This window comes from Artemia franciscana, chromosome 15, assembly GCF_032884065.1.
Source record: "Artemia franciscana chromosome 15, ASM3288406v1, whole genome shotgun sequence".
NCBI classification, from domain to species: Eukaryota; Metazoa; Arthropoda; class Branchiopoda; order Anostraca; family Artemiidae; genus Artemia; species Artemia franciscana.
In genome coordinates, this window is record NC_088877.1 from 20,679,291 (window position 1) to 20,704,011 (window position 24,721).

Sequence of the window (24,721 nt, forward strand, 5' to 3'; positions counted from 1 at the left end):
GCCGCTCAAAACCTCGCGCATAGACTTTTGGACCCTACATATTGATTGGCTATCTTAAACATGTTCGTCTGCAGTAGGGTATTTGTGGATATCCAGGAAATTGGAAGGTGAAAAGTAATTCTCATGGAAGCATAGGAAGGGAAGAAGAGAAGTAAAAAGCAATGGAAGCGTACCAACAAATTTAAGAAGGAAAATGAGAGTTCGTCCGTGGTTGGCTACCCGCTGATTATTCTGACCTTTAGGAGGGACAAAAAGTTCTAATTTGCGAATTAAAGACTCCTTACCGGCTGTCTGCAAATATGTCTTCTATAGATAGGGTCGCGATAGCGAAATCTAGCCCTTCAGGGTGACGAACGGTAAGTACAGCGCAACCAATGTCAATAACGAAAGAATAAAAACAAATTTCTACAACCTAAAGTCAAGGAATTAACTTTTTATGGTGATTCCATAAATGTAAAACTATGGAGTTTTCTGGTGAAAATAACAGGTTATTAGGATATGTGAAACTTTGCATTATCTTAGAAATGAAAGCACATTTCAATCTCGGCGATCTCTTTAAAAATACACCATCAAATTCAGCTTATCTGAGTATTCATGTGCCGTGTTTCATCATGTCGTTTATTCATGTTTTTTGCCAATAATGATTGTGTCCTTCTTTTTCGTATTTTTTTTTTTTTTAATTAATGTCACAAAAATCATTTTCTGCTGTAGGTTAGGTTACCTACACAAATCTTTATTCTTCGATTCAAATAAGGGTAAAATCTACTGAAGTCTGGGCGAATCTTTTTTAATTGATTTATATTTTCTTTTTTTTTTCAACGACACATATTCAGCAGAAAGCATCAAAATCGAACGTTCGTATTTTTAATTTTTCGTCTTTAATGGTTAAACTCCGGAATAATGAATGGGTTACTCTTAAAAATACTACAAATGAAAAACTGTTTTTTCTCTTTTACACTGTCGTGTTGACTATTCATACAGTAGCTAGTATCAAACGGTTCATGGTAACGAACCGTAATTAGGGAGCGACTCGGCCAAATAGTAACCAAAACTCTAAAAAAATAGAATTTTGATGGCAACAGATACGTCAAAAGAATTTTTGGCTTTTTCTGCTAATTCAAAATATATAAAATTTATTAAGTTTAATGTTTCCTATCAAAAGCTATGAGCATGAGAAAATTTGCATGATTTTTGAAAAGGGCTGAAATATCCCTCAAAATTCAAGGAATCTTACTGAAAATAACACCATCAGATTCAGCGTGTCAGAGAATCTTCCTGCAGCGGTTTCAAGCTCCCATCTACAAACATTTGGAATTTAGTATTTTTTGCCCGAAAATGACAGATAGGTGTTTATTTAGTTTTTTTTTTTCAATGGTTGATCGTACTGAGCCAATGGTTCTGGAAAAATAGGAAATTTCCGGGAAAAATTTTTCACAAAGGCGAGATTTTCGCTATGACTTGAAAAACGATCAAAAATGAAATTCCTTTATCAATTAAAGTGTGCTAAAGTGAATTTTTCAGGCAGAATCGTCCTCAAGAAATTTTCTGGGGGGAATTCGCAGCGAGGATGGAATTGACCGGAGATAATATCCCGGGGAAAGGATCTTACGTTGGAGGAACTTTCCATGGAGGGTGAGGTGGACTTCTCGCCATTATTTGAAAGACAATCAGAAATTAAATAAAAAAACACGCTTTTTCAATTGGAAGTAAGGAGGAACATTAAAACTTAAAACGAACAGAAACTATTCCGTACAAGAAGAGGGCAACTCCTCCTCAATATTCCGCTCTCTACGCTAGAGTTTGGATATTTATCAATTCAATCAGATCAGAAGCTTTTTCAATTAAAATCGGAAGCTCAATTAAGGCTTGAATAAAATCAGAAGCTTTTTTAAAAGTACTAAAAAAAAATTAGTGCATTAGTTTATTTAGTGCATATTGATGGCGGGAATTTTTCTCTTAAACGCCCTATTTGGATTTTTTTACAAGTAAGTTTTGTTGACATTCTATAGAATACTATGCTTTAGGGATGCGATAAGAATATCTTTGGTTCCCATGGAATGAGGATACCATGATTTGCTGCATTTATCAGAAGAGATGCTAGGTCTGTGTCTCCTGTCTTTGGTGTAATGTTTTGGTGGCTTGATATGGGATTTAGGTCATTAAGCTCATCCTTGAGAGTTGACTACTTCAGAATATATGCATCTGGGGAAATGTGGGTAGGCTGTAACAAATTCAAAGCTGAGACGATCACAACGCCATCTGGAAATTCGTGCGCGAAAGTTGGTTCTTCATGGTGAAAATTATATGGACTTTTTTTCGTTCTATTTTTGGGTACCAGAATTACTCATTTTGAAGCCGTCGCTGTGCCAAAAACTGACTTAATTCGCGTTTCCTTTCCACGTTTTGGTTCTATCTATCTGGTCTATGCTAAGTACATTGCACTGACTGCGAGAAGTCACAGATGGCGTATTGTCCACCAGAGGAAACAAACCGATACGAAGGAGACATGGATGCCGGACAGGGAAAAACGAAAGGAGAAGGGGTACGGGGTGCACTATATCGGTACTATTCACAAACCGTGACAATTGTCCTTCTGCAGAACAAGTGTTTGAGCGAAATCTGGTGAAAATCAGGACATCCAAAACACCTAAAATACGGAGTCTGAAGAGATTTGGTGAAACCCCCGTGCGCCCCATCCAGGACAGCCCTCCTATCCTTAAGCCGATAATTTTTCATAGGCACACCATACCTAATTTCCTTCTGGCTAACTGTCGATCCCTTTTTAAAAAGATGGAAAATTTCGAAGTCCTGCTCCGTAGCGGAAACATAGCTGTTGCTACTGTGACGGAAATTTGGAGGCTCGATGATGTTACAGGACGGATTGATTGATACAACTCATTTCTGAGTACTCAAAATGGTCGAGGTGACAACATGCTTGGTGTTGGTGTCATCTATGTGCAGAAAGACACTTCGTGACCGAAATCACAAATCCAGATCATGAGGTTATATAGCTAATTTGCAAGATCACAGGCTTGTCTCGCTGCTTTTCATTCGTGATAACGGCATCTGAAAATTACCCTCGAAGCGCACAAAACAGGCGTAACCTAGTTTTCTCCCGATTTTAACCAGACAAAGAAAGCTTGGCTAGCCTCCAGTCTTTCCCTTAATCATATTGTGAACATTCCCACTTACTCGTCTGGCAGCACCCTTCATCTGATCCTTACAAAAACTGAGAACCTATACCACCCCCGATATCGCTTGGACCAGTCGGCTTGTCTGATCCCTAAGCCCTGTTTCTCTAAGCCAATTATTCTGTGAGAAAACCCAAGCTTTCACGGATTACTACTAGACCAATAACTGACTCTGCAATCCGTGAATATGGCAGTTGGATTGCCAAATATGACTTTTCGGAGGTTTCAGCGGACTTTTCTCTTGAGTAAAGGGTGTGCGCTTTCAGTGAAAAATTGTACTCCAAGTACATCGAGATATTTCCAGCAAAGACTGTGGTTAAAAGTGAATGTGATAAGCCATGGATTATGCCCACTATAAAGGCCCTGATCCGTGAACACAGCCGCCTTTACTCGAGCGGCGAGGGAAATAAAGGAGCGACCAAAAAAAACCTATCAGTTAACGTAATCAGAACTGCCAAACGCAAGTATGGTCGAGAAAAAGCTGACCCCCTGCTCAACACTGAACCTGCAAAGTGGCACCGCTTGGTCAAAGTGATGAGTGGAAATGTTTCAAAAACCAGTGTCAAGTTATTTGACGCTAATGAGCGAATACTGGGGTCCACTGACGTTAATGCGTTTCTCATCTCAATTTGGGCCACATCTCCAGCCGTCACCCCCCTCCCCCCACCAGGAGAAAGCCTCGCTTCTTGATGATTGCCACAACAAAGGCACAATAGCATCCAGTGAATTTGAGGTGTATAGTGAAATCAGGAAAGTGAAGACAAACGTCAATCCTTTCCCAGGCAAAATCCCAGCAAAGCTCATAGGTGAATTTGGCTTGTTCCTAGCCCTGTTACTCTAGGGTTCTTATAAACCAGTGCTTTGCATCCGCGACCTTCCCTAGACCGTGGAAAAAGCCCACATCGGCCCAATTCCCAAAGTGAACCCGCCCAAGTTGTGATGATTTAAGACCAATCTCCTTAACGCCGTACCTAGCAAAAGTGACAGAATCAAGTAAGTGAGACTGTCGACAAAAACCAATATGGCGGACTCCAAAATGTGGGAAATCTATATACCTGGTCAGAATGTCCGATCAGATCCTGCAATGGCTTGAAAACTAAGGCTGTTTTGTCTACCTATGAGCCCCTGACTTTCGTAAAGCTATTGATATCCTATCACACCTAGTGGCTTGTCAAAACCTGAAATGAATGGGTGCTAAACGCCAAACGCTAGCCATTGTGCTCGATTTTCTGTCTGATAGACAGCAAAAGTATTTGCTTTGCACGAAGAGGACTGTGACTCAGAGTGGAGTAAAACAACCTGCGGTGACCCGCAAGGGACGAAACTGGCGGGAATAACGTTTCTTGCCATCATCAACTACTTGCTGGTAGAACATAACGACAAATACAAATTTGTCGACGATTTGTCGCTTTTACTCGCCTATCTTCAGCATGGCAATGACCCCACCAAGCAATTCCCCGAAATCACTTTCAATCTACTAAGTTCACAGTACTCCGATACGAAACTGGCTATTAACTCTGCTAAAGTCAAAAATACTTAGACTGAACCCGCTAAAGAGAGACTTCGGCCCCCCTGAAATTCCTTTCCCTGTTGTGAGTGAGGTGAAAATACTAGGTGTCATTTTCTAACATGATTGCACCTTTACTACCCATATTATTATTGGGACCCGTAAAGCTAACATATCTATGGAAACCTGGAAAATGCGTCCCTTTGGGTGCAACACCCACTGTCTTCTTTGGGCATACCTGTGCTACGTACGCCCCATATTCAAATACGCCTGTCCCGTCTGAGCCCGTCAGTATTAAGAACCGCCAATCTAATGCAGGAACCGGAGTCAGTTCAAAAATGGGCAAATAGGATCATCTTGAGTAATAGAGAGATTTCCTACCACGATACCCTAGCGACCCTTGAACTCCAAAGTTTGGAACTCTGTTTGGGTGACCTTATCCTGAGGAATGGCAAAATGCTTCTGTCTAACCCTGCTCACCGTGACATTTCACCCCCAAAAGCCCTGACAGTCATCAGTACGAGACGGAAGCTAAAATTTGTGTCTGTGCGTGCTCGGACAAACCGCTACTAAAACTCCTTCGTCCCTTTGTTTACATCATTATATAGTAGTACATAATAATATGTTCTGTAGTTCAACATCAAATTAGCCATTTGAGCTACGATTGTTGTTTAAATAAACCTTTCTCTATCTCTCTACACTAAAAAGGTAAAAGAGGTCTTGCCTCTTTTTATGCTAAAAATTCAAAGCGAAGCTTTTTCTCTTGCTATGGGTTTAGAAAAAAAAACAAAAACAAAAAGGAGTAGTCGTATCAAATCAAGCTGAAGCGTTCTTACAGAAAATCACTCTTCTCTCAAATAAACTTCTTCGAGAGAACCAACCACTTAGGAGACTGGAGGCATTTTAGGTTAAAATCTGGTATACAAAAATTAGAAAAAAAGATATTAGTTTAACCAGGCATATGTCCGAGAGGGCACCCTTTTCGTTCAGTAGTCTCTAAATCACAAATTCCTTCCATATTTTTCTAAAATTGCCAAATATTGAACCAAATGATTTAAAAATGCCCCCATCCTCTTTGAAAAAACTTGCGTATATGTTCAAGCTTATCCCACCTCATCATTTCTCAAAACATCACTATATTAACAAAATTTTTACTCGGAATTTTATGAGAGATTATACGTCGATTACCGCTAGCCGCAGCAATTAAAAAAAATCCCTGATTCTACCCTGAATTACAGTTGAAGGTAGAGTAAGAGTACCACGCACTTATGCAGTAAATATCTGTAAAGCTTACTAGTCTAAGAGTTCTGTAGGGAGCTTCCCTCCCCGTCCCACTTATATGACAGATTCAGAAGTCTTAAAGAGTTCTGTTTCAGACATATCCTATAAGCATACGAAAATCTAGCTAGTAAGACGGCTGTAGTTCTATCTACACTTTCCAGATAAGAATTTCAATCAGTTGAAGATAGATAAGACATTTTTATTGCTCAAATAAAAGACAAAATAAAGTCGAGAAGTTACAATAAAACTGAGTCATAAAACGGCACAAAACCTTATAGTCTAGGGTATTCACTATTTAGATAGACTAGAACTTAGAAAAAAGACACAGTACACCTCCCAAGAATGTCACAGAATAAGAATTAAATTAAGTAAAATGACCAAAATGAGTCTTATGCAATGTCAGATACGACAGTGGTCAATCCTGTGCCATTGAACGTTGTTCGATACTGCTCTGGTAAGGCATATTCAACCTAAAATATAAAACAAAACAAAAATACTGGTTGATTCAAAAGTATACGAGAAAACTAGCATCAAAAAAAAAAAAGAGAGAGAGAGAGAGAGAGAGAGAGAGAGAGAGAGAGAGAGAGAGAGAGAGAGAGAGAGAGAGAGAGAGAGAGAGAGAGAGAGAGAGAGAGAGAGAGAGAGAGAGAGAGAGAGAGAGAGAGAGAGAGGAGAGAGAGAGAGAGAGAGAGAGAGAGAGAGAGAGAGAGAGAGGAGGAGAGAGAGAGAGAGAGAGAGAGAGAGAGAGAGAGAGAGAGAGAGAGAGAGAGAGAGAGAGAGAGAGGAAGAAAAAGCTACTTACATAGTCACCATTGTCTTTTGGCACAAGAATATTCATTTCGGAAGACTTGGATGACACTACAACAACGTTCAATGAATCCTTACTCAAATAGATTTGACACCCGTCAGTTTTGTCAATACTAATTGTTGGAACAACACCGGTGACCTAGAAAACAAGCAATAAATCTGAGAAAAAACTGCATTCTAGAAATGGAACGACACCTCCAACATTTTTCTTTTTCGATTTGACTCCTTCGTCTCATTTGAATATGATTTTTATTCCTATTCTTCACCAGTTTGAATGTGCAATATTTTCAGTGTGTTTTATCAACAAAATCATGAACGAGAAAATAGATGACAAAACTCAAATATTACCTAACTTCTACTTGCCATATAACGAACTCAATACAACTCCATCATTCAACTGAGTCCCAATAACTACCGAATCACACATTTGTTATATTTTAGCGACGAAGACCACACTGCTTTTCCATAACAAACAAATACAACGTAGAGACAATAGGGAAAATTTTTTAAGACAATGGAAATTATTTATGTAGATATTTCGGCCCTATGTCCAAGGGCCGTCTTCAGCACAATACAAGAATAAGAGAGAAACTATATATATGGCGAAAAGAAGAAATGAAGAAATATAAACTCATTCAAACTAAAGAGAATAAAATGATTAGATGCAATTTCTTAAAGCTAATCTTGCTTGTCTAGCAGCCCTGTCTCAAAGGCCTTTTCGTAGTTGGTTCAGTACTATTATAAATTGGTTTAGTAAAATATTTTGTTAGATCATTTTTAATTAAAATTTGAGTATAAAGAATTTAGTGAGTATTCCCCCAAGTCCCTGTTCAAAGAAATATTTTTATTATTTTGAGATTAATTCAATTGATTCTCGAACCACCTGTTTTATTCCCAAATCATTACTAATGAGTGAAGAATTTTCAAAAAGAATCATGTGGGACGGATTATTAAATATATGCCAACCTAGAGCAGAATCAAAGGAGTTGTTGGAACCATTTGAAGTTAAGGCCTTGTCTATGTCCTTTTTATGCTGTTGTAACCTTTTGTCTAGATTCTGATGGGTCCTGCCGACATAGTATTTTCCGCAATCACAGGGTATTTGATAGACCCCTCTTTGGCGAGTAACTGGGGTCTTATCTTTACCCGAATTTAAGAAATTGATGATTTTAAAATTGTTAGTAAAAACTACGTACAGATTATTTTTTGTGCAAATATTTTTTAATTTTGTTGTAATCTTTGGGATATACGGAAGATAGACAATATTTGAGGGCTTATCAGTAGCCTCACATTGTGAAGTATCTTCTTCGATTTTACAAGAATGTCTTTTTATTCTACGGCTAATTATTTTATTTACATTCCTTTCCTTTCCTTTTGTAAATAAAATAATTAGCCGTAGAATAATTCGTTGAAGATCCTTCAACGAATCTAAAACAGAACTTCTGTTCTTCAATGGTTCAAAAAATGAACTTTCAATTAACCTCTCCGTTAAAATTGGCGACACTCTGATTAAGCCTTGTGAGTCCCTTACGTATCTTGGGCCTTCCTATTTCTTCTACATTGAAGGACACACGCTCAGCACCTGCACCAAACCACCTCTGTTCCCGTCTACGAACGTCTTACGGATTACTTGTTGCCAATAAGTATCGTTTCATAAACCGTCCTCTCGTTACCACCCGGCTATACAATGCTTTTACTACCCCCCATCTGCTTGCTCTTGTTCCTTCTGGAAAATATTCAAAGCTACCGAAAAGAGAAAGCCATTTGCAGCGCATTTTTACAGATATGATAAGTTTCTCCTGCGTCTCCCTTTGTGGCAAAGCGATGGCGACATCTCCAGGAAATATAAGGTCACCAACCCTTCCATGGCCATAGAGAGTGATAGAATCTCCAAATTCAGTAACCCATGTTTTAAAGAGCCAACCACCCCTGGACTAGTGTTATTTTATAATATTTGTAGTGGAAGTGTATTTAAATTTTTGTGCTTTTCTTTCTTTTTCTTTTATATAACTCCGTCTTTTCCGTTTTTGACGGGTAATAAATTAATAATAATAATAATTACATGTGTGCACTGCCATTTTCTAACGTTAGACAGAACGCTTGTTCAGTGCCCTCATAGATTTGAAAACAGATAAACGAAACTGTTTGGCGAAAATATCGGTTGCGTGTAGTCTTCAGTACCAAAGTGGGAATTGAAGAGACTCAATCTCAGTTCCTCTTTCTCTTGTCCTTGACCGTGAAATGACGAAGCGTTCTGTCAAATGTTAAAGCTTCTGCAACTGCTGAAGAAGCAGCTACGCTTATTTTCTGGTTTTGTGGCTCCCCCTAGGGTCGTAGGTAGGTGTGCTTTGTTTAGCTGATATTGAGCCTCTTCGTGGCAATTTTTTCAATGACATATTTTTTTTGTATAATTGAATATAATTGAAACTTGAAGGCTTTATTTTTTTCCTGCACAAGTATTAGTACGAACAAGTTTGTTGCAAATACATATTTGATCATTCGAAAAATTATTTTTGGCTCCCCCATCCCAAAATACTCCCTTTTTGGTGCAGAATAAATTGAAAAAGCTGATTTGCACTCTAGGATTTAAGCAGGCCTAAGTGTTTGAAGCTAGGTAGAACCGCCGGACCGAAAAGGCTTTTGAAACACCAGTCAAGAAAATAAAAACTGTATATATTTCAACCAATCAGAGAAAGAACGGATTGGCCAGGTATCCTAAACAAAAATTCTTTTTATTTATTTAAGTTTATCTTTTTAAACCGAATCTTACGCATGGGGACCTTTATAGTATTTGTCCGGGATAAATTTTTAACGTATTGAATTGTCTAGACGATTTTTCCTGGGAGAGGAATAATTTCTCTGTGGAGATGGAGCTGGATTTCATGGCATTTTTAAAAAACTGTTTGACATAAAATAAAAGATTTTTTCCGTCTGAAAGTACGCCCAAGGAGCAACATTAAAATGAACAAAAAAATATTACACATATGAAGGGGATAGCCCCCTTTTTCTTTACGCTTAAGTTCAGATTTAGTCCTGATTCTGTAAGAACAACTTCCAAAACAATTGAAAAATGAGAAGCTTAAGTACTAAAAAACTTCAGCATGAATAGTTGGGCGTTTAGAAGGGGACAGTCCTCTCACTATGTTATCGTTTCTATTCGTTTTAATTTTTAATTCTGTTCCTTGCTTTCAGATGATTCTTTAAAATTAAATTTCTGGTGTAAGTTCATGTCTTGCCGAAGAATATTCATTAATATCGAGAAATCATTGCACATGTTACTGCTTTGTATGAGATTTTTGCCTTTCTATAGGCTACTTTATTTTCGTCGTCTTTCTGAAAATAAATGACATAAAAATCTCGTTTTCGGGCAATGGGAATAAATCAGCAAAGATAATATAGAACCTAAAGCAACAAAATTGCAGTGTCATTCAGCCTATTTTTTTTAATTTATTTAAAAATAGTTCTGAGGTTTTGTCTGCAATACCAGCAAAAATCGTTTTTGGCTATGGGTTCCAATCCTGTACCCTAGCTCTAGAACCTATTCTGTTAAAAACTTGATTTAGTAGGCGGATCCAAGCCCTACTTGAGGCTGAAAACGAAGCTATAACCAATTTTGGCTCCCAAATTTTGTAACAAAATTCCATTTTGAACTTGCCCCCGAAAATTCCCCGAATCTTGAAGACTTGTCCCCGAAAACTCCCCGAATTTCTTAAACTTGTCCCCGAATTTTGAGATTCGAGAGTGGAAGCCCTGCATGTAATTAAAGCTTTGCATTATATGACATATCACCTCCTCTGTTCATCCCAAAACGTTAAAATAAAAGCCAAACTCTTTGGAACTTTAATAAAAGTTCGTATAAGTATATACTTAAAACTAAGTATATTAGTCGAAATACTCCTTCCAAGGTCGGATAAATCATTTAAGAAAAATCAATTTTAGAAAAATTGTTTATAAAAGAAGGCAAATAATTATGTATTTATTTTTTTTTATCTAGCTGGTACAGATGGGAATTCTCAGTTTGAATAAGTGGAATGGCATTGATTTTTCTGTCAAACTTTTACTAATAAAATGTTGATAAAAAGTAGAAATTCACAAAACCTGAGTTAACCACGGAAACGTAATGCAACTACAGTATTACTTCGGAATTTTTCACCTTCTCAATACCAACCAGTCACAAAATATAGCCATGTTTTTGTATAGGGGTAGCATATATTTGTCCATAAAACTGTCTAAAGCCATATATACCACTAAGAATTTTCATACTTCTTTTGATACATGTCATTCAATCATATTTCCACGATTAGTTGTTTATAAATCAAAATTTTTACAGGGCATTTCTCTTGCTTAATGCTGAATCTGAGTAAAATTTCAAATTTTTATTTCTGTGCTCAAAAGACGCATCGAAATTTAAACGTTTGAATTGAATATCTGAAAACCTCAAGATTAAAAAAAAATAATTAGAAATATACCAGAGCTAAAACCCTGAGAATTTAAATCACCAATTTGTACCTATCAGTCTAGTACAAAAATATCAATATCAATCTAGTACAAAAAAAGCAAACCCATAATTATTTGTTTTTTAAGGAATATTTTGACTCATATATTTAGTTTAAAGCAAATAACTACATGCATCTTTATTAGAGTTAATATTTTTCTGACGATTTTGGTCTTTATTCGAATATTTTAGGATGAATAGAAGAGGAATTACTAACGAAGAGCTCTAGACTGACAGGACTCTAGATTGACAGGACCTAGCCATTATAAACATTCACCGAAATATTGAGGTAGACATCGATGTTTAATAAATAGATATGGCGGGAGTAGAAATAGAGAAATGGACTTTTTCTTATAAAATTGTGAATTCCGTATTTCAAGCAAAATATATCGAACTTTAAAACGTGGAAAGTTCATAATAACGTTAAATACGTTATTATGAAAAATAATATTTTGATTTGTAAATTTGTGAGATTTCGTCAAAGTTGACACTGTTTATTAAAACACTATTTTTAAAAAGAAACAGTGATTAGTTAATGTTTTACTGCCTATACTTAAAACCCTCGTTTTAAATGTTTTCTATGTATTTCTATCTCTTCGTTCTGTTTTTCTTATTACATTCCTAAAAGAACCAGTATTTAATGTTTAATAAATATTTTACGAATATACAAGTTGTATCTTTATTCTCATTTCCTACTCTTCATTACTACCATAGTTACTAAGCGATGCCACAAAGTTAGGTGACATGCTAAATAATTTGACCTATACAAATTGTCACAAAGAGTGTATGACCCCAAAAGATGGCTCAAGACCATTTTTTTTTTTTAATTAAAAGCTTAACTCACTCGCTATAGTGGTCGCTATATACAGAAAATATTAAATATCATTATTTTTTATAGATGGTGAGCAGCTTTTTATTTTTATGTTTCTTTGTCGCGGGATGGTTTTTATAACTTGCTATTTTTTGTATCAAGATTTTTATACCATTTTAATTACAACAGATTTATTAGCACTTATAACCCTCACCAGACTTTTTTTTAAGACTTTTTATAAGACGAATATATGGTTTTGAGGAATTTCCTTTCTTCTTTAGCAATGAGAGAGTTATTAAGGTTTATGAGCGCTAAGTCATACCATTCCTCTAGCTTAGTCCCAAACGGTAAAAAGGAAATAACAAACTCCAACGAAACTGCGAACAGAAGTGACTGGTAAAACCAGATGGTAGGGCTTCAGTCCATGGGGAAATGCCCCTTATTCGGATTTTTGAATTTCTACTTATTATTCTAAGAAGATACTTTAATAATTAAAGCAAATTTAGACTTTAGTTTGGTAATCTTCATTTTTTTTCGCAGCTGTGTGTAGTATTTAGTTTATTTTTTTTGTTATTATTTTAATTTTTTTCAATTTTCAGTGAACACCGTCTATAGAGTTCGGTTATTTTGTCGAAAAACGACAAACGAAGACAAATTCTATGAGTTTTGGTCTTTACTGATTTCTCAGCAATTTGTCCAGAGTTTCTTTTTTCCCTTTTTTCCAGGTTTAATATAACCCTAGTAGCCAATTCTACCTTTGCTAAGGATATAACATTTCAAACCTACTGTTTCTTTTTATACTTTTTTCCTTCATGCAGTCCTGATCTGTGATCGTTGCGTAGTCCAGTTCTGACATAACTGAACTCATCGGGATAACTAGATGGAGATAACTAGGGCTACAAGAGATCATCATTCCTCAGTTAATATATATTACAACACTCGTAATTTTTAGCAAACTCTCACCTGCATTTGTGTGCTTTGACAGTTCACAAATTCCATGGACGATACTACAGAATCAAAGACGACACCCACACGCTTACATGAATCCATGACAATGGAATTGATTTTCCCCTTGACCTGGATCGTTGAATTTTCACACTTGAAAATATAAACAACTTGGTTCATTTCCGTTTCAGTTATGACTAGATTTGACTGATTCTTCTGGTATTCCTGAAAAAAAAAAACGATATTAATAGAAAACAGGCCGAAAAAAGAGAGCAAAACTGACAGAGAGAGACAAAGAGAGAGAGAGAGAGAAAGAAAGAAAGAAAGAAAGAAAGAAAGAGAGAGAGAGAGAGAGAGAGAGAGAGAGAGAGAGAGAGAGAGAGAGAGAGACCCCTATTACGTTTTATTTGACATTTCCTCAGACTTGTTTCTACTCTTTTTTCTTTCTGCTTTGTTTTTCTTTCATGATAATACAATGACCGAAAAATCAAAGTCAATACAGTAGAGTTGACTTAATAAAGAACCATGTGTCTCCCCTAAGTTACTTATTAATAATTTTCCCCTGACCATTTCGAATAGGACAGATGGGCGTATAAACTTGGGAAGCACTTACTCGTACTTGCAGCAGCACACAAGTTTCATCAGCTCTCCCTGGCGCTTAGAAGTTGACATACTTGTTGTTTTCACGTATATTTATCATGGGTCATGAGGTTGAATATCTGAAACCATGAGGATTTCAATCATCTTCCCAGTCAGGGAAAGTCACCTAAGGCTCCAGATTGTTTTTGATCGATGCTAGTAATGTTTTAACCTCATGACTCCCGAATTGCTTGTCAAAAGACGGTAGTGGTGTATAGGTTAATGATTTTTCATAAAATGTTTTGTGAGTCGTCGGTAAACCTTCCCACCCAAATAAGTAAATGTTTGCTTAAAATGTCCATTAATTCGTTTTCTTGAAAGCTACAGTTTCTGATCTCTTTATTTTGGACCTTATCGGCAAAGTACAGAGAGCAGTGGCTTCCGTACAGCAGCACTGATTTGACCATTGATTCTTAGCCCTGGATTTTGTTGTAAAGGTGAATTTGGCCAAGCGGGAAAAACGACTGCAGCCAATGTAAAGGGTGTTGTAGGATGAACCCAGATACTTGAACTTCAGTGACTCCCAAATTAGGGAAAAGGCTCATGCGATTGTGGTGCACTTTTTATGAGTCATAAATGATTAAAGGGTAACTTGTTTGGCCCTTTTTGCCACCAGACAGGCCTTGGACCCATGGCTTCGGATATAAATCGACAGCTATTTCACTTAAAAGAGTTTTTGAAAGGTGCAAAAAATGTGCCCCTCCCACTTCAGAGATCAGATTATGTACGGATACCAAGGCAGTGTAACTAGGATACTAGCTTCTGATCAAGTTCGGTAGAGATCTACCAACTTCATACAGTAGTTCCACAAATGATAATACTCCCAAACACCTCCCTCGCTTCCCACAACCTATGATCATAGCTGGTCTTGCTTCAGTCTACTTCTGAGGCAGAGCTTTACATGCCTGAAAATTTTCAAAAATATATTCAAAATACAAAATCAAATAATAGGTATTCCTACATTGACACTTCTTGAATCTTTTTCCTTGGAATTTAGAAAAAATACAGAATTCCCATGTCAAGTCCCTAAGAGATAACCATGTTCTAAAGGGAACTGAAAAGGCATGATAATTAAGAAGTTTACTTTCGAAATCAAGGCAGTTTTGTTTTTTATTTGTTTACACATTAGAATAAAAATGTTCGATTTTTTTTTTAAATTACAGCAAATTTTATAAACATTAGAGGAAATTTTGCTCTCCGTTCAATGATTCCCGCATCTGAAAATTTTCAAATTTTAATCTTTTACCGTCGTCAAGCAACAGATTGCTGATCACTAGAAAAAAAAAAAAACAGTAGTTTTAATCCATCACGCTAATACAGCCTTATCACTGAAAAAAATACGGTAAATCTTGAATAAGAAAACTTTATAAGCACTTTTTAACTATATCCTGGTGCGTCGATCTTTCCACGTTCTTTTGAATAAAAGTATAGATGTATACGTGTTATTCTTGAACCGTCCTTCCAAATTTTTAATTCATGTGGTTTCTCAGCATTTCCTACGAGATAGGAAGATAGATAGGTACGAGATAGATAGATACGATAGGTACGTGAACGACGTTAGACATGAAAGGAGACAAATAAACTAAATTTATTTTCAAAATATCAGTTCGGATATACGGCAGATTGTTCAACAGAACAAACAGAAGCGGCTCTTTCTATCAAGCTTAAACAATAATTGCCGTTAATTGACCGTTTTCTTTGATTAAAAAAAAAAAAAATTCGGTACTTGAAACATGGGATCGGCAATCGTTTTTAGCTGCAGATCGAGATCCACCAAAATACAGGGACTTCTGGGTCAATGAAAACAGTATGTTAATGAATATACGTTCATCAAATGTACTTTTGCCCCCCCCAAAAAAATCACGAAATTAAAAACTTTAACATAAATTTAAAAAAAATCCCGTGAATTGGCGTCATTACTTAAATTGTCATTACTGCATCTTTATCATCGAACTAAAAAACTTTTTTTTGATATATGTTTGCATTTTAAAATTTTAATTGAATTTTACACTTTATAACTATTTCTTTGTGTTACATTTTTGTTTCTGAATTAAAGTGGGTCACATGACCTAAAACCAATAGCCTATGGGTCATAGGTTGCCAGCCTATGCTTTACCATGATATTCTTTTTATATGGAAATGCGAATATCTAATGGAAGTGCAAGTAAAATGTCTATGTGAACATAAGTACTTTAAATGAAGACATAAGTAGAGGTGTTTAAGATGTTAAAACATTTTTATGTTGGGAAAATGGTCAACTGCTAAAATTTACTCACAACTATCCATTTTTTCCCATCCAGTTCCATCTTGGGTGGCTTAGAAGTTGGCGTGGATACTAGAGATGCTTTAGACACAGTTTCCCCCAACGGCGCTGCTTTGAAAGGTGCAGGCCCAGACCTAAGACTGGGATTTTTATGCGTTTGCATGTCCTGAGTAACCTTCTTCAGCCCGCTCGTGATCGCCTCTCCTTTGTTCAACTCTGAGAAAAGTTTATTTCGAGCATCTTCTGCTGATTCTTTAGGTGTAGATAAGTCCAAATTACCCATTGGTGGTGGAGGAGGTGGTCCTGGCATCTGCAGGGCAACTAAAAAGTTTTCTTTTCAGTAACAGTTAAGGAGATACTTTGAAGAAAAGCAAATATGTGGAAAATTTCGGAAGGGAGGAGAAGAAGAAGAAGAAGATTTCATACCCAAAATCAACTTACGATTTACTCCAAACATTTCTGATTTATAGTATTTACCTTTTTGTTAACTACGAGGTATTAAAGAAAAGAGAGAATTATAAAAGAAACAAAGGATTTTTTTTGATTATATATATATATATATATATATAGCTCAATGGAAGTTATTCGTATAGTGTTCCCTATTTTGACAGAAATTTAAAATGTTCAATTGCTGGAACATTTGCATACAATTTTTTTTCTCTCTTCTAATTCGACAAATAAATTTTTTCTGATGGATATAATAATACCCTCTTGGAACTACAGACCCCAAATCTTGTGAGTACAAAAGATTTCTCTTGCATTTTCTATTTCATAAAAAACCTGCCAATAAATTTTTTCACTTTATTGTTTGATTATTTGCTTGATTAAGGCTTTTAATCAAAATGGAGGGTTTTATATATCTTTATAACCTAAAGACCAATCGATCCAATATCCAATATATCCAATATTGATCCAATATATCCAAACCATTATAACAAAAACATACCGTACAATACAGTTTTGTTTCGGCAGCAGATTGGCAATGCGTTACTGTTTTGAAACTAATCAATGCATAGCTCATTTGGATTGAAGTCATCAAGTACAATGTGTTGAATTAGCCCTCCCCCACCTCCTTCTGGAGTTGAATCACCAGTCTATTTGCAAAAGTGAAAACAAGACTAAACCTTTTAATGAATCACAGCGTTCCATTGAAAGTTAGACACCAAAAAAAAAAAAAAAAAAAAAAAAAAAAAAAAAAAAAAAAAAAAAAAAAAAAAAAAAAAAAAAAAAAAAAAAAAAAAAAAAGGTTCTTTCCCCAACATCGATGAATCCACGAAAAAGGGCTCAGAGGGGTGTGATCATTTATAATTACCAAGAGAAAAAAGTTCCCAATGAATAGGAGGAAAATACAGAGGAATGTGTCCAACTTTGCACCAGATCCGGCCGGATTAGTTTCTACGACATGATTCAAATGACAGACATACCCACCCCTAATGAACATTCGTAACGGAGAAAGACCTTACCTTTTGGTTGAACAGATGGAACACTAGCCGTTGCCGATTTTCCAGACGGGTTCCACATCAGTCCTGTTGTATGATGTTGTTTCACATAAGCTTGAAGGTCGTTCAACGTTTGAATCCACACTTTGACCCAATCAACATGTGTTTTGTCCCTAAGATATCAGCAAAAATAACAAAGAAATGGTAAAAAAAACACTGAAAATTTTGAATGAATTCTCAGTGTAAACAACTATATATACCTTTCTTCCTATGCATGTCTTAAGAATACGAGGATTGATTTTCATTTTACTTTGAACTGCAAGAAAAATAAGAATAATAATAATGTATCAAAAATGTTGAAGAAAAATAAGGCAAGAATATTTCGAAATTTCAATAGTTTATATCCCAGCTATGCACAAATGTGATCCTATAAGGTTCCTTCAGGAATATTTTCAGCTGTACGATGCTTAGACTGGTCAAAAAAATTACTAGTAAACTAGCACCAAAAAAATTCTGATGAAGAATGTGTTTAAAACTGAAATTGAAAAACACTAAGAATATCATTTTTATATAAATAAAATTTAAGCAGCAATCCTCCTTGCAACTAGATGATTAGCAGTAAGCTATCGAATAGGCAGCACGCCATGAGATATGAAAAAGTTTTAGATGTTCCTTTAAATAGCCCATTCTTTCTTCAAAAAGTGAGTTTTTGGTGTTCTCTTTGTTACTAATTTCGTTATAATGTTTGGTATTATTATATCTTAGATTAACTGCTTCTTTGTAAGAGTTTGCTTTATCCTCATTGTGAGGTATATGAAATGAAGCAAATTTACATCCTTTTTCACTTAGAAAAGGTTTTACTAACTTCAACTCGCTTTAAATTGTGTTACAACCTGTTCACCCAAATCACGACGGTCAGCAAGCTAAAAAAAAAGTGTCTTTCCATTCTCACTCGCTACACACTCTGATGATATCTCTAAGCTCTTATCTGTATATCTGTATCTGTATATCTGTAACATACAGCTGCATATACAATTCAAAGAAGAAGGCGGAAGATCAACCGAACTGGCAGCATAGACTACTAAAGATGAGGCTGGGCATGTGATAGATAATTAATAAAGATGAGGTTCTAAAAGGAAGAGGATAGAATTTTACAACTGTCATCCTGCACACATTCCTAACTTATCAACCAACATTACATGACAACAACCAATATACCCCAGCCAACGACCCAGCTCTGGCCATACTACTACTACTGACAACTCACCACAGCACCAAGCCGCCTGACGCCAACACAGCTACGCACGCTCCTCATCCATTTGAAAAGAAATTGTGAAAAAAAATTTAGGATACTTCCTGCATTTTTTCAAAGTAAAAATACAGCTACTACCTGTTGTTAACAAAACTATATCCTGTCAATAAAAAAATTTGTATCAGTAGAATGCATAAAGAAAAATCACATAAAGTCATATAAAGAAAAATCATATAAAGAAAAATCATATAAAGAAAAAGTGCAAACATACTTTTCCTTCCAGTCTTTTAGAACACGGTTGGTATAAAATTGGCCAGCATCATTCATTTCCTTGACATAGGGTGCAGGTGCCGGGGTAACAGCAACCCATCCCAAGGCCGGAATACCTTCTGATATTGCACTTAAGTGATTAAAAAAGGCTGATTTTCGATTTTTCTCTCTGAAATCTTGGATGGACTGTATCAATTCGGAAACGGGAGCTAAAATTTTGACAAGTTCCTCCTGTGATGGCTGCTTTGATTTAGATGCAATGACCAGCACACCTCTTTCGGCGCTAAAAAGGAAATATAATGACAAGTCTTAAATATTTTAACATTTTCTAAATATATTTTTAAATGAAAATCTAAAATGGCTAAAAAATGGTCAAATATTCGGTAAGATATAAAGGAGTATTCAAGAACAAAACCAAATTAAAATTTAAATGTTGATTTTCAGTAAATGATGGGTGAGACAGAAAAGATAGAGCTAGAGAGGGAAAGACCAAGCAAATGAGAAAAGACCAAAATCCCTATAAGGAGAATACACTAACCTTTTCTTATTTAGTAATAAGGTTTATTCAGTTTCAGGTAAAAATTTAGCATTATTTTGTGTTTAGCCTTCCGAGATAATAAGACTAGATTTCACGAATGCTGCCATATTTTAATAGCGCTCTTAATTCTAAGCTGTCATGAAGTTGAAAAAATGCCTACAAGTCAAAAATAGAATTCATCTAAATCCCCCCCCCCGCGGAATATTCCCAACCCCAGTAAATTCACCTTAAATGTAAAATTGAACAGCCAAAGGGAAATTAAGACAAATAAAACGAACAAAGAAAGTGTATAACTGTATATCAGCTATTATAAACGAGAGGCGGTGGGTCCTTGTGTAAGCAATGTTCAAATCACCTAAATCTCAATGAGCCTTCTGACATACATAAGAAGGGGTATGAGGGGGGGGGGGGGGTGCAGGAATTAATCTCTCACCTCCCTAAATTTGGGTTCAGCCTCAATAAGGGTGCTGCAGGATGATACATCCTTTCTTATTGCAGCAAATGTTTCTGAAATTTATATTAAAGCTTCATTTAACTAAACTAATTTGCTTCAAATTTCATAAAAAAAATTTCAATGATGTGCGAGTGCGTATCAGCTATTATAAAGGAGGGATGGTTAATTTTATTTTTTAGGCGGAGGGGAGGGGGTAGATGCCTCAACGGGTGCATTTTAGTGCTAAAACTTATTAACCCTTCAGATAAATATAGAATTAGTTCTAGGCGACGGGGGGGGGGGAGGAGGTAAAAATTGATATTTGATCCATCTTGATTTATTGAAATATTTCTGGTCTGCGCCTTTATTATGAAAGTAAAGAGTAACATAAACGCTAAAACGAGCAGAATTTATTAGGTATGGGAGGGGATCTGACCTCTTCTCAACCCCATCTCCCCTCTAGGTTGTAGAAATCTTGGAGAAAGCCTATTCGATCAAAAATTGAAAGTTCTAGTACCTATTTGTAAAAGTCAAAAGTATTTGGAGAGCAACAAACCCCTGTCCTAGAACCCTTTTTTTATATCTGGTCCTTTTGTAACCCCTTAGCAACACTTCGAAGTTCCTACTTTGTTTCGAATAGTGGAAGATATCAGTAAATTTGCATCAAAGGATGGCAAGAACGCCCCAAGCCTATGGGATAAGGGCTGTAGATTATGCGAACTGCCAATTCTTAAATGGGTATATTTTACAGTGGAAAAAAGGGGGATCTTGGGAGTCCAGTGGCATAAAAGTTTTAGTGATTATTTTTTGGGTCAAAAACGACATCGAAATTTTGCCAAGGGAAGGGAGAGGTGTTAGAAGCCAAGAAATGAGCAAAAAAAAACCCTTTTCCTAGTCAATTAAAAAAATTTCAGCCGTAAGCCCTTTGGTCAAGGGGATTAATGTACAAAAATTTGTTTGAATCTGGTCCCTCTTCTAATAAAGGGGCATCAAAAAAGCGCCAAGTTTAATTGCCTTGGGACTTATATGAAACTTGAAACTTTGAACTAAAGGGACTCCAATGGAGAAGGAAAAGAGAATAATATATTGCTTCTCCTCAAAATAAAGCCCCAAAAGGGTCCAAAAAGTGCAAAAATCAAATGGAAGGGCTATTTTAGAACTTGGAAGTGGGATCATTCGATTGAAAATTGAAACTTCTTGTGTCCTTTTAAAGGTCAATAGCTACTGAAGGACAATCAGCCTCCCTCTCGGTTCTTTTCCGGCGAACCGGCACTCCTCTAACCCCTATGATATCAAATCAAACCTTGAGATATTTGTTTTGTTCAAAAAATTCGAAATGTCTAACAAAATTGCTTTCGAGGTTGAAATAACACCCACAGCTTTAATATTAAACTTTACCTTACCCTGCTATGATAAATCAACCCCTCCCCCCAGAAACACAAAAATATGATTGAAATAAAATATGATGCAAAAATAAATACTATTTTCAACATTACATATGAGTATTCTGCCTATATTTTGGAATTTTGGTAGAATACTCAACAAATCCCTCTTTTCATAATTATTTTTTTTTTGTCAAATTTTCTCCTCCAAGCCAAGTGAATGACGCGCTGGATTTGGAATCCTTTGTCCTAAGGGCGAAGATTCAATTCCTGGTGTCATCAGTTACTTGATTTGGGAGGGGGGTCAGTGGCGTGACTCTGTAAGCTCAGCCAGAGTCGACCCAGCTCTAAATCGGAACCGGGGAAAGGTAAACAGGAAGGGTGTGCGAAAGCACAGGGTGACTGACCCCCCCCCCCATTGCACTTCCTAACTGAAGGGCTTCGAGATGGAGATCAGCACTGCCGGTTCGGACTTTAAGAAGTCTAGTGCCGTATCATTTACCCTTTTTTCCCTCAAAGGCTGCTCTACTTTGCATTTTGGGAGAATATTACCGGCGGGATTTGTCTGCAGAATAAGCCTAGCACCGTCAAAAATTTACTACAGTTTTAAATTCTAAGATTCTACCGCCCTAAAGGAATTCAAAAACGGAATTCACGAGATGTACTTATCTTAATGGCGCAGTATGAATTGCTTCCTACCCCCTTCCTCAAGAGGAAATGATGATGGCGTAAGTACTGTTAGTTTACATCCAATAGCGTTCGAGCTTGTTTATTACTTACTTGAAAGCGTCAAAGACCATAGCTCCAACTTTACTGACATCTCCACCGATGGTATTGCTCAGTTCAACGAATTTCTTCAGTGGTCCGTTCAATAAAGTGTCGAAGGCTATAACATTAGGTGCTACCTCATCTGAAACAAATACAGCCTTTAGAAGACAATTTTTCAATGAAAACCGAAAATGAAATTTAATCTAGCAGAAATAATTTCTACATAAACCGTTAAATAAATATTTTTAAACTGTGATCCATCGTTTGTGAAAACATTAAACTTGTCTAATGAACCCTATAACAATATGAAAAAAGGACGATTTATTGCCCATTGCATTTAATACAAAAGTGTTGACTTAGTGAAGAGCGTTTTATCTTCCGTGTGTTATTTCTATAACCTTTTCTCCGGCCTTACAATTAAGGACGAATGAACAAATGAAACGTACATTCCTTAAGTGACTAAACCTGCCAAAGGACACCAAGTCACCCTTTATTTTCAATCAGCCCTAAATGGTATCACATCATAATTGTCACACAGGGTTACAGGGTTTTTGAAAGGGTTCAAGAAAGAGAGTGCTAAAAGTTCTATGAAGACTAAATACAAATATAAGACTAATAATTTCTGAGACCATGACTAATTATGATAAAACATAAAATCGCGAGGAAAGGAAGAAAACGAGGACAACAAAGAGCCAGTGAAAAAGTTGAAAAAATATACAAATATTTCGGTCAAGGCCTCCGGTTGACCGTCCTCAGTGCAAAATACACAATTTCATCTTACGTGAAGCATTCTTAAAGGCTAATCGCTTTCCAGGTACATTATTATCCGATATTCTATTTGATTGCACAACATAATTTTGTGGATGTATGTGAAAACGATCAGAATTAATAATATCTTCATAAATGGCAACCATTCGGTGTATGTGCTTTTTTTTTAAACTGCCTCCCTGAAAACTTGCATGATACCTTTAACGGGGACAATAACGGAGTTGTTGTCAAATAAAATGAAATGGTGTGGATTGTCGTACAAATGTTGAGCCAAGAAGGAATAAAAAACCTCAGCCCCATGGCCTTGTCTATTGAGGACCTATTTTCTCCCCTAATTGCTGTTTGGTTCATCCAATATAAAAACGGCCACAAGAACACGGAATTATATAAACACCACTACCCAGAACGGGCCTGGTTTTATCTTTGCCACTGTTGAAAAAGCTCTGTATTTCATTTGAATTTTTAAAGGTGACATTAAGTTTATGTTTTTTAAGGATTCTATTCAGTTTGTCACTCAATTTTGGAATGTAGGGTAGAAAAGTGAACAGTTTCTTCTCATCCACCAATGGGATGATATCTGCTGGGGTTTGTCGAGTTGATACATTCTTTCCTGCCCTTTTTCGTCTTTTGTTTATAATGGTTTCAAGTAATTTTATGGGGTACCCATTGCAAAATAATATGTCTTTAATTTAGTTCAATTTGGAGACTATGTGAGGCTCCGAGCATATTCTTATAACTCGGTCAACCAAAGAAATAACTACTCCTCTTTTTATGCAGGGAGAGTGGTTGGAGGAAAAATACAAATACCTGTGTTTATGCGTAGGCTTTCTATAAATAGAAAATTCAAGGCAAAGATCCTTATTAAAAATTAATACATCAAGAAAAGGAACTTTGTGTTTATCTTCTAGTTCTAAAGTGAACTAAAGATTAGAGCCCGAAGCGTTTAGACGAGTCAAGAAGGAGTTGGTTGAACGACTCCTTTTCATGATCCAACAGAGAAATAACATTATCCACAAACCGACCCCAGAGTCGGTGTTTCAGAAGAAAATTTTCCAAAGCTGAGGCTTCAATGAATCACCATATAAAAAGTTGCCAAAAAGGGTGAAAAATTGGCTATTATATCGGAAATATGAGGAGGAATCATTGTAAAGACGGAAGAGAGGCATAATAGTCTCTATATCCAGTGTATTGTAGTGCTGACTCAGTCAAACAAAAAATAAGTCTAAGCTGCGGGCTGAATAGATTCAAAAACAGTGTATTAAGGTTGACGTGCCTTCTAAAGACTAGAACATAAATTGTACTTTACCAAAAACAAAATATTTCTTTTTTTTTTACTAACTTTGACAAATTCTAAATTATTAAAATTTTAAGGAATGAATATCAACACCAATGCAACAGCACAAACACATAAAAAAAAAGACAGAAGGAGAAAAGGAAGACTTATTTCCTACATTAAAACACATAGGTCGAAATAAGGATAGTTTTCAGTTAAGTCCATATTACGTTCTGGTCTTTAGAAGGCACAGGGGAGTCGGCCAAACTTCCATTAGTTTCTGCTCGTTTCGAGTTTAAATCACTTACTTATTGTAATTTCTGTTCATTTCCAATTTCATTTATTTATTGATGGTGGTTAATAGTAGTTTTGCGCTTGAAAAAATAATCTGGATGCATTGCTACCGGTCTTTGGTTTAATGTAGCTCTTAAATTTTCTTTGAAAAGCTTCTTTTGTAGAAAAAAAGTTTTTCTTTCAAATTAATAATTGGAAACATCGATTCAATTTGACTGGTTTAGTATACAATTGATTTTCATTGCTGTTTTTTTCTTTTTTAATCTGTCTATTTCGAATGTATAGAAAAACAAGTGGCTAAAGAAGATAAATATAAGTAACCTGTTTAGTTTTCTGTATAATTTACTTATTTGAAATATCTCTAT

General features: G+C 36.0%; 1 protein-coding gene across 6 annotated transcripts in view; it reads right to left on the bottom strand.

The window, feature by feature from the left end:
- Window positions 1–6,157: 6,157 nt before the first annotated feature.
- The window catches only part of LOC136036170 (adenylyl cyclase-associated protein 2-like), a 73,646-nt gene continuing 55,082 nt past the window's right edge, over window positions 6,158–24,721 (bottom strand). For all 6 annotated transcript variants that reach the window (XM_065718241.1, XM_065718240.1, XM_065718235.1 and 3 more), the window contains 7 exons: window positions 22,034–22,163; window positions 18,902–19,183; window positions 17,403–17,551; window positions 15,953–16,260; window positions 13,056–13,262; window positions 6,782–6,925; window positions 6,158–6,449 (listed from right to left, as the gene is read on the bottom strand). In XM_065718241.1, the coding sequence (XP_065574313.1) occupies window positions 6,369–6,449; window positions 6,782–6,925; window positions 13,056–13,262; window positions 15,953–16,260; window positions 17,403–17,551; window positions 18,902–19,183; window positions 22,034–22,163 (1,301 nt within the window). In that variant the 3' untranslated portion in view covers window positions 6,158–6,368. The remainder of the gene's footprint in view (window positions 6,450–6,781; window positions 6,926–13,055; window positions 13,263–15,952; window positions 16,261–17,402; window positions 17,552–18,901; window positions 19,184–22,033; window positions 22,164–24,721) is intronic.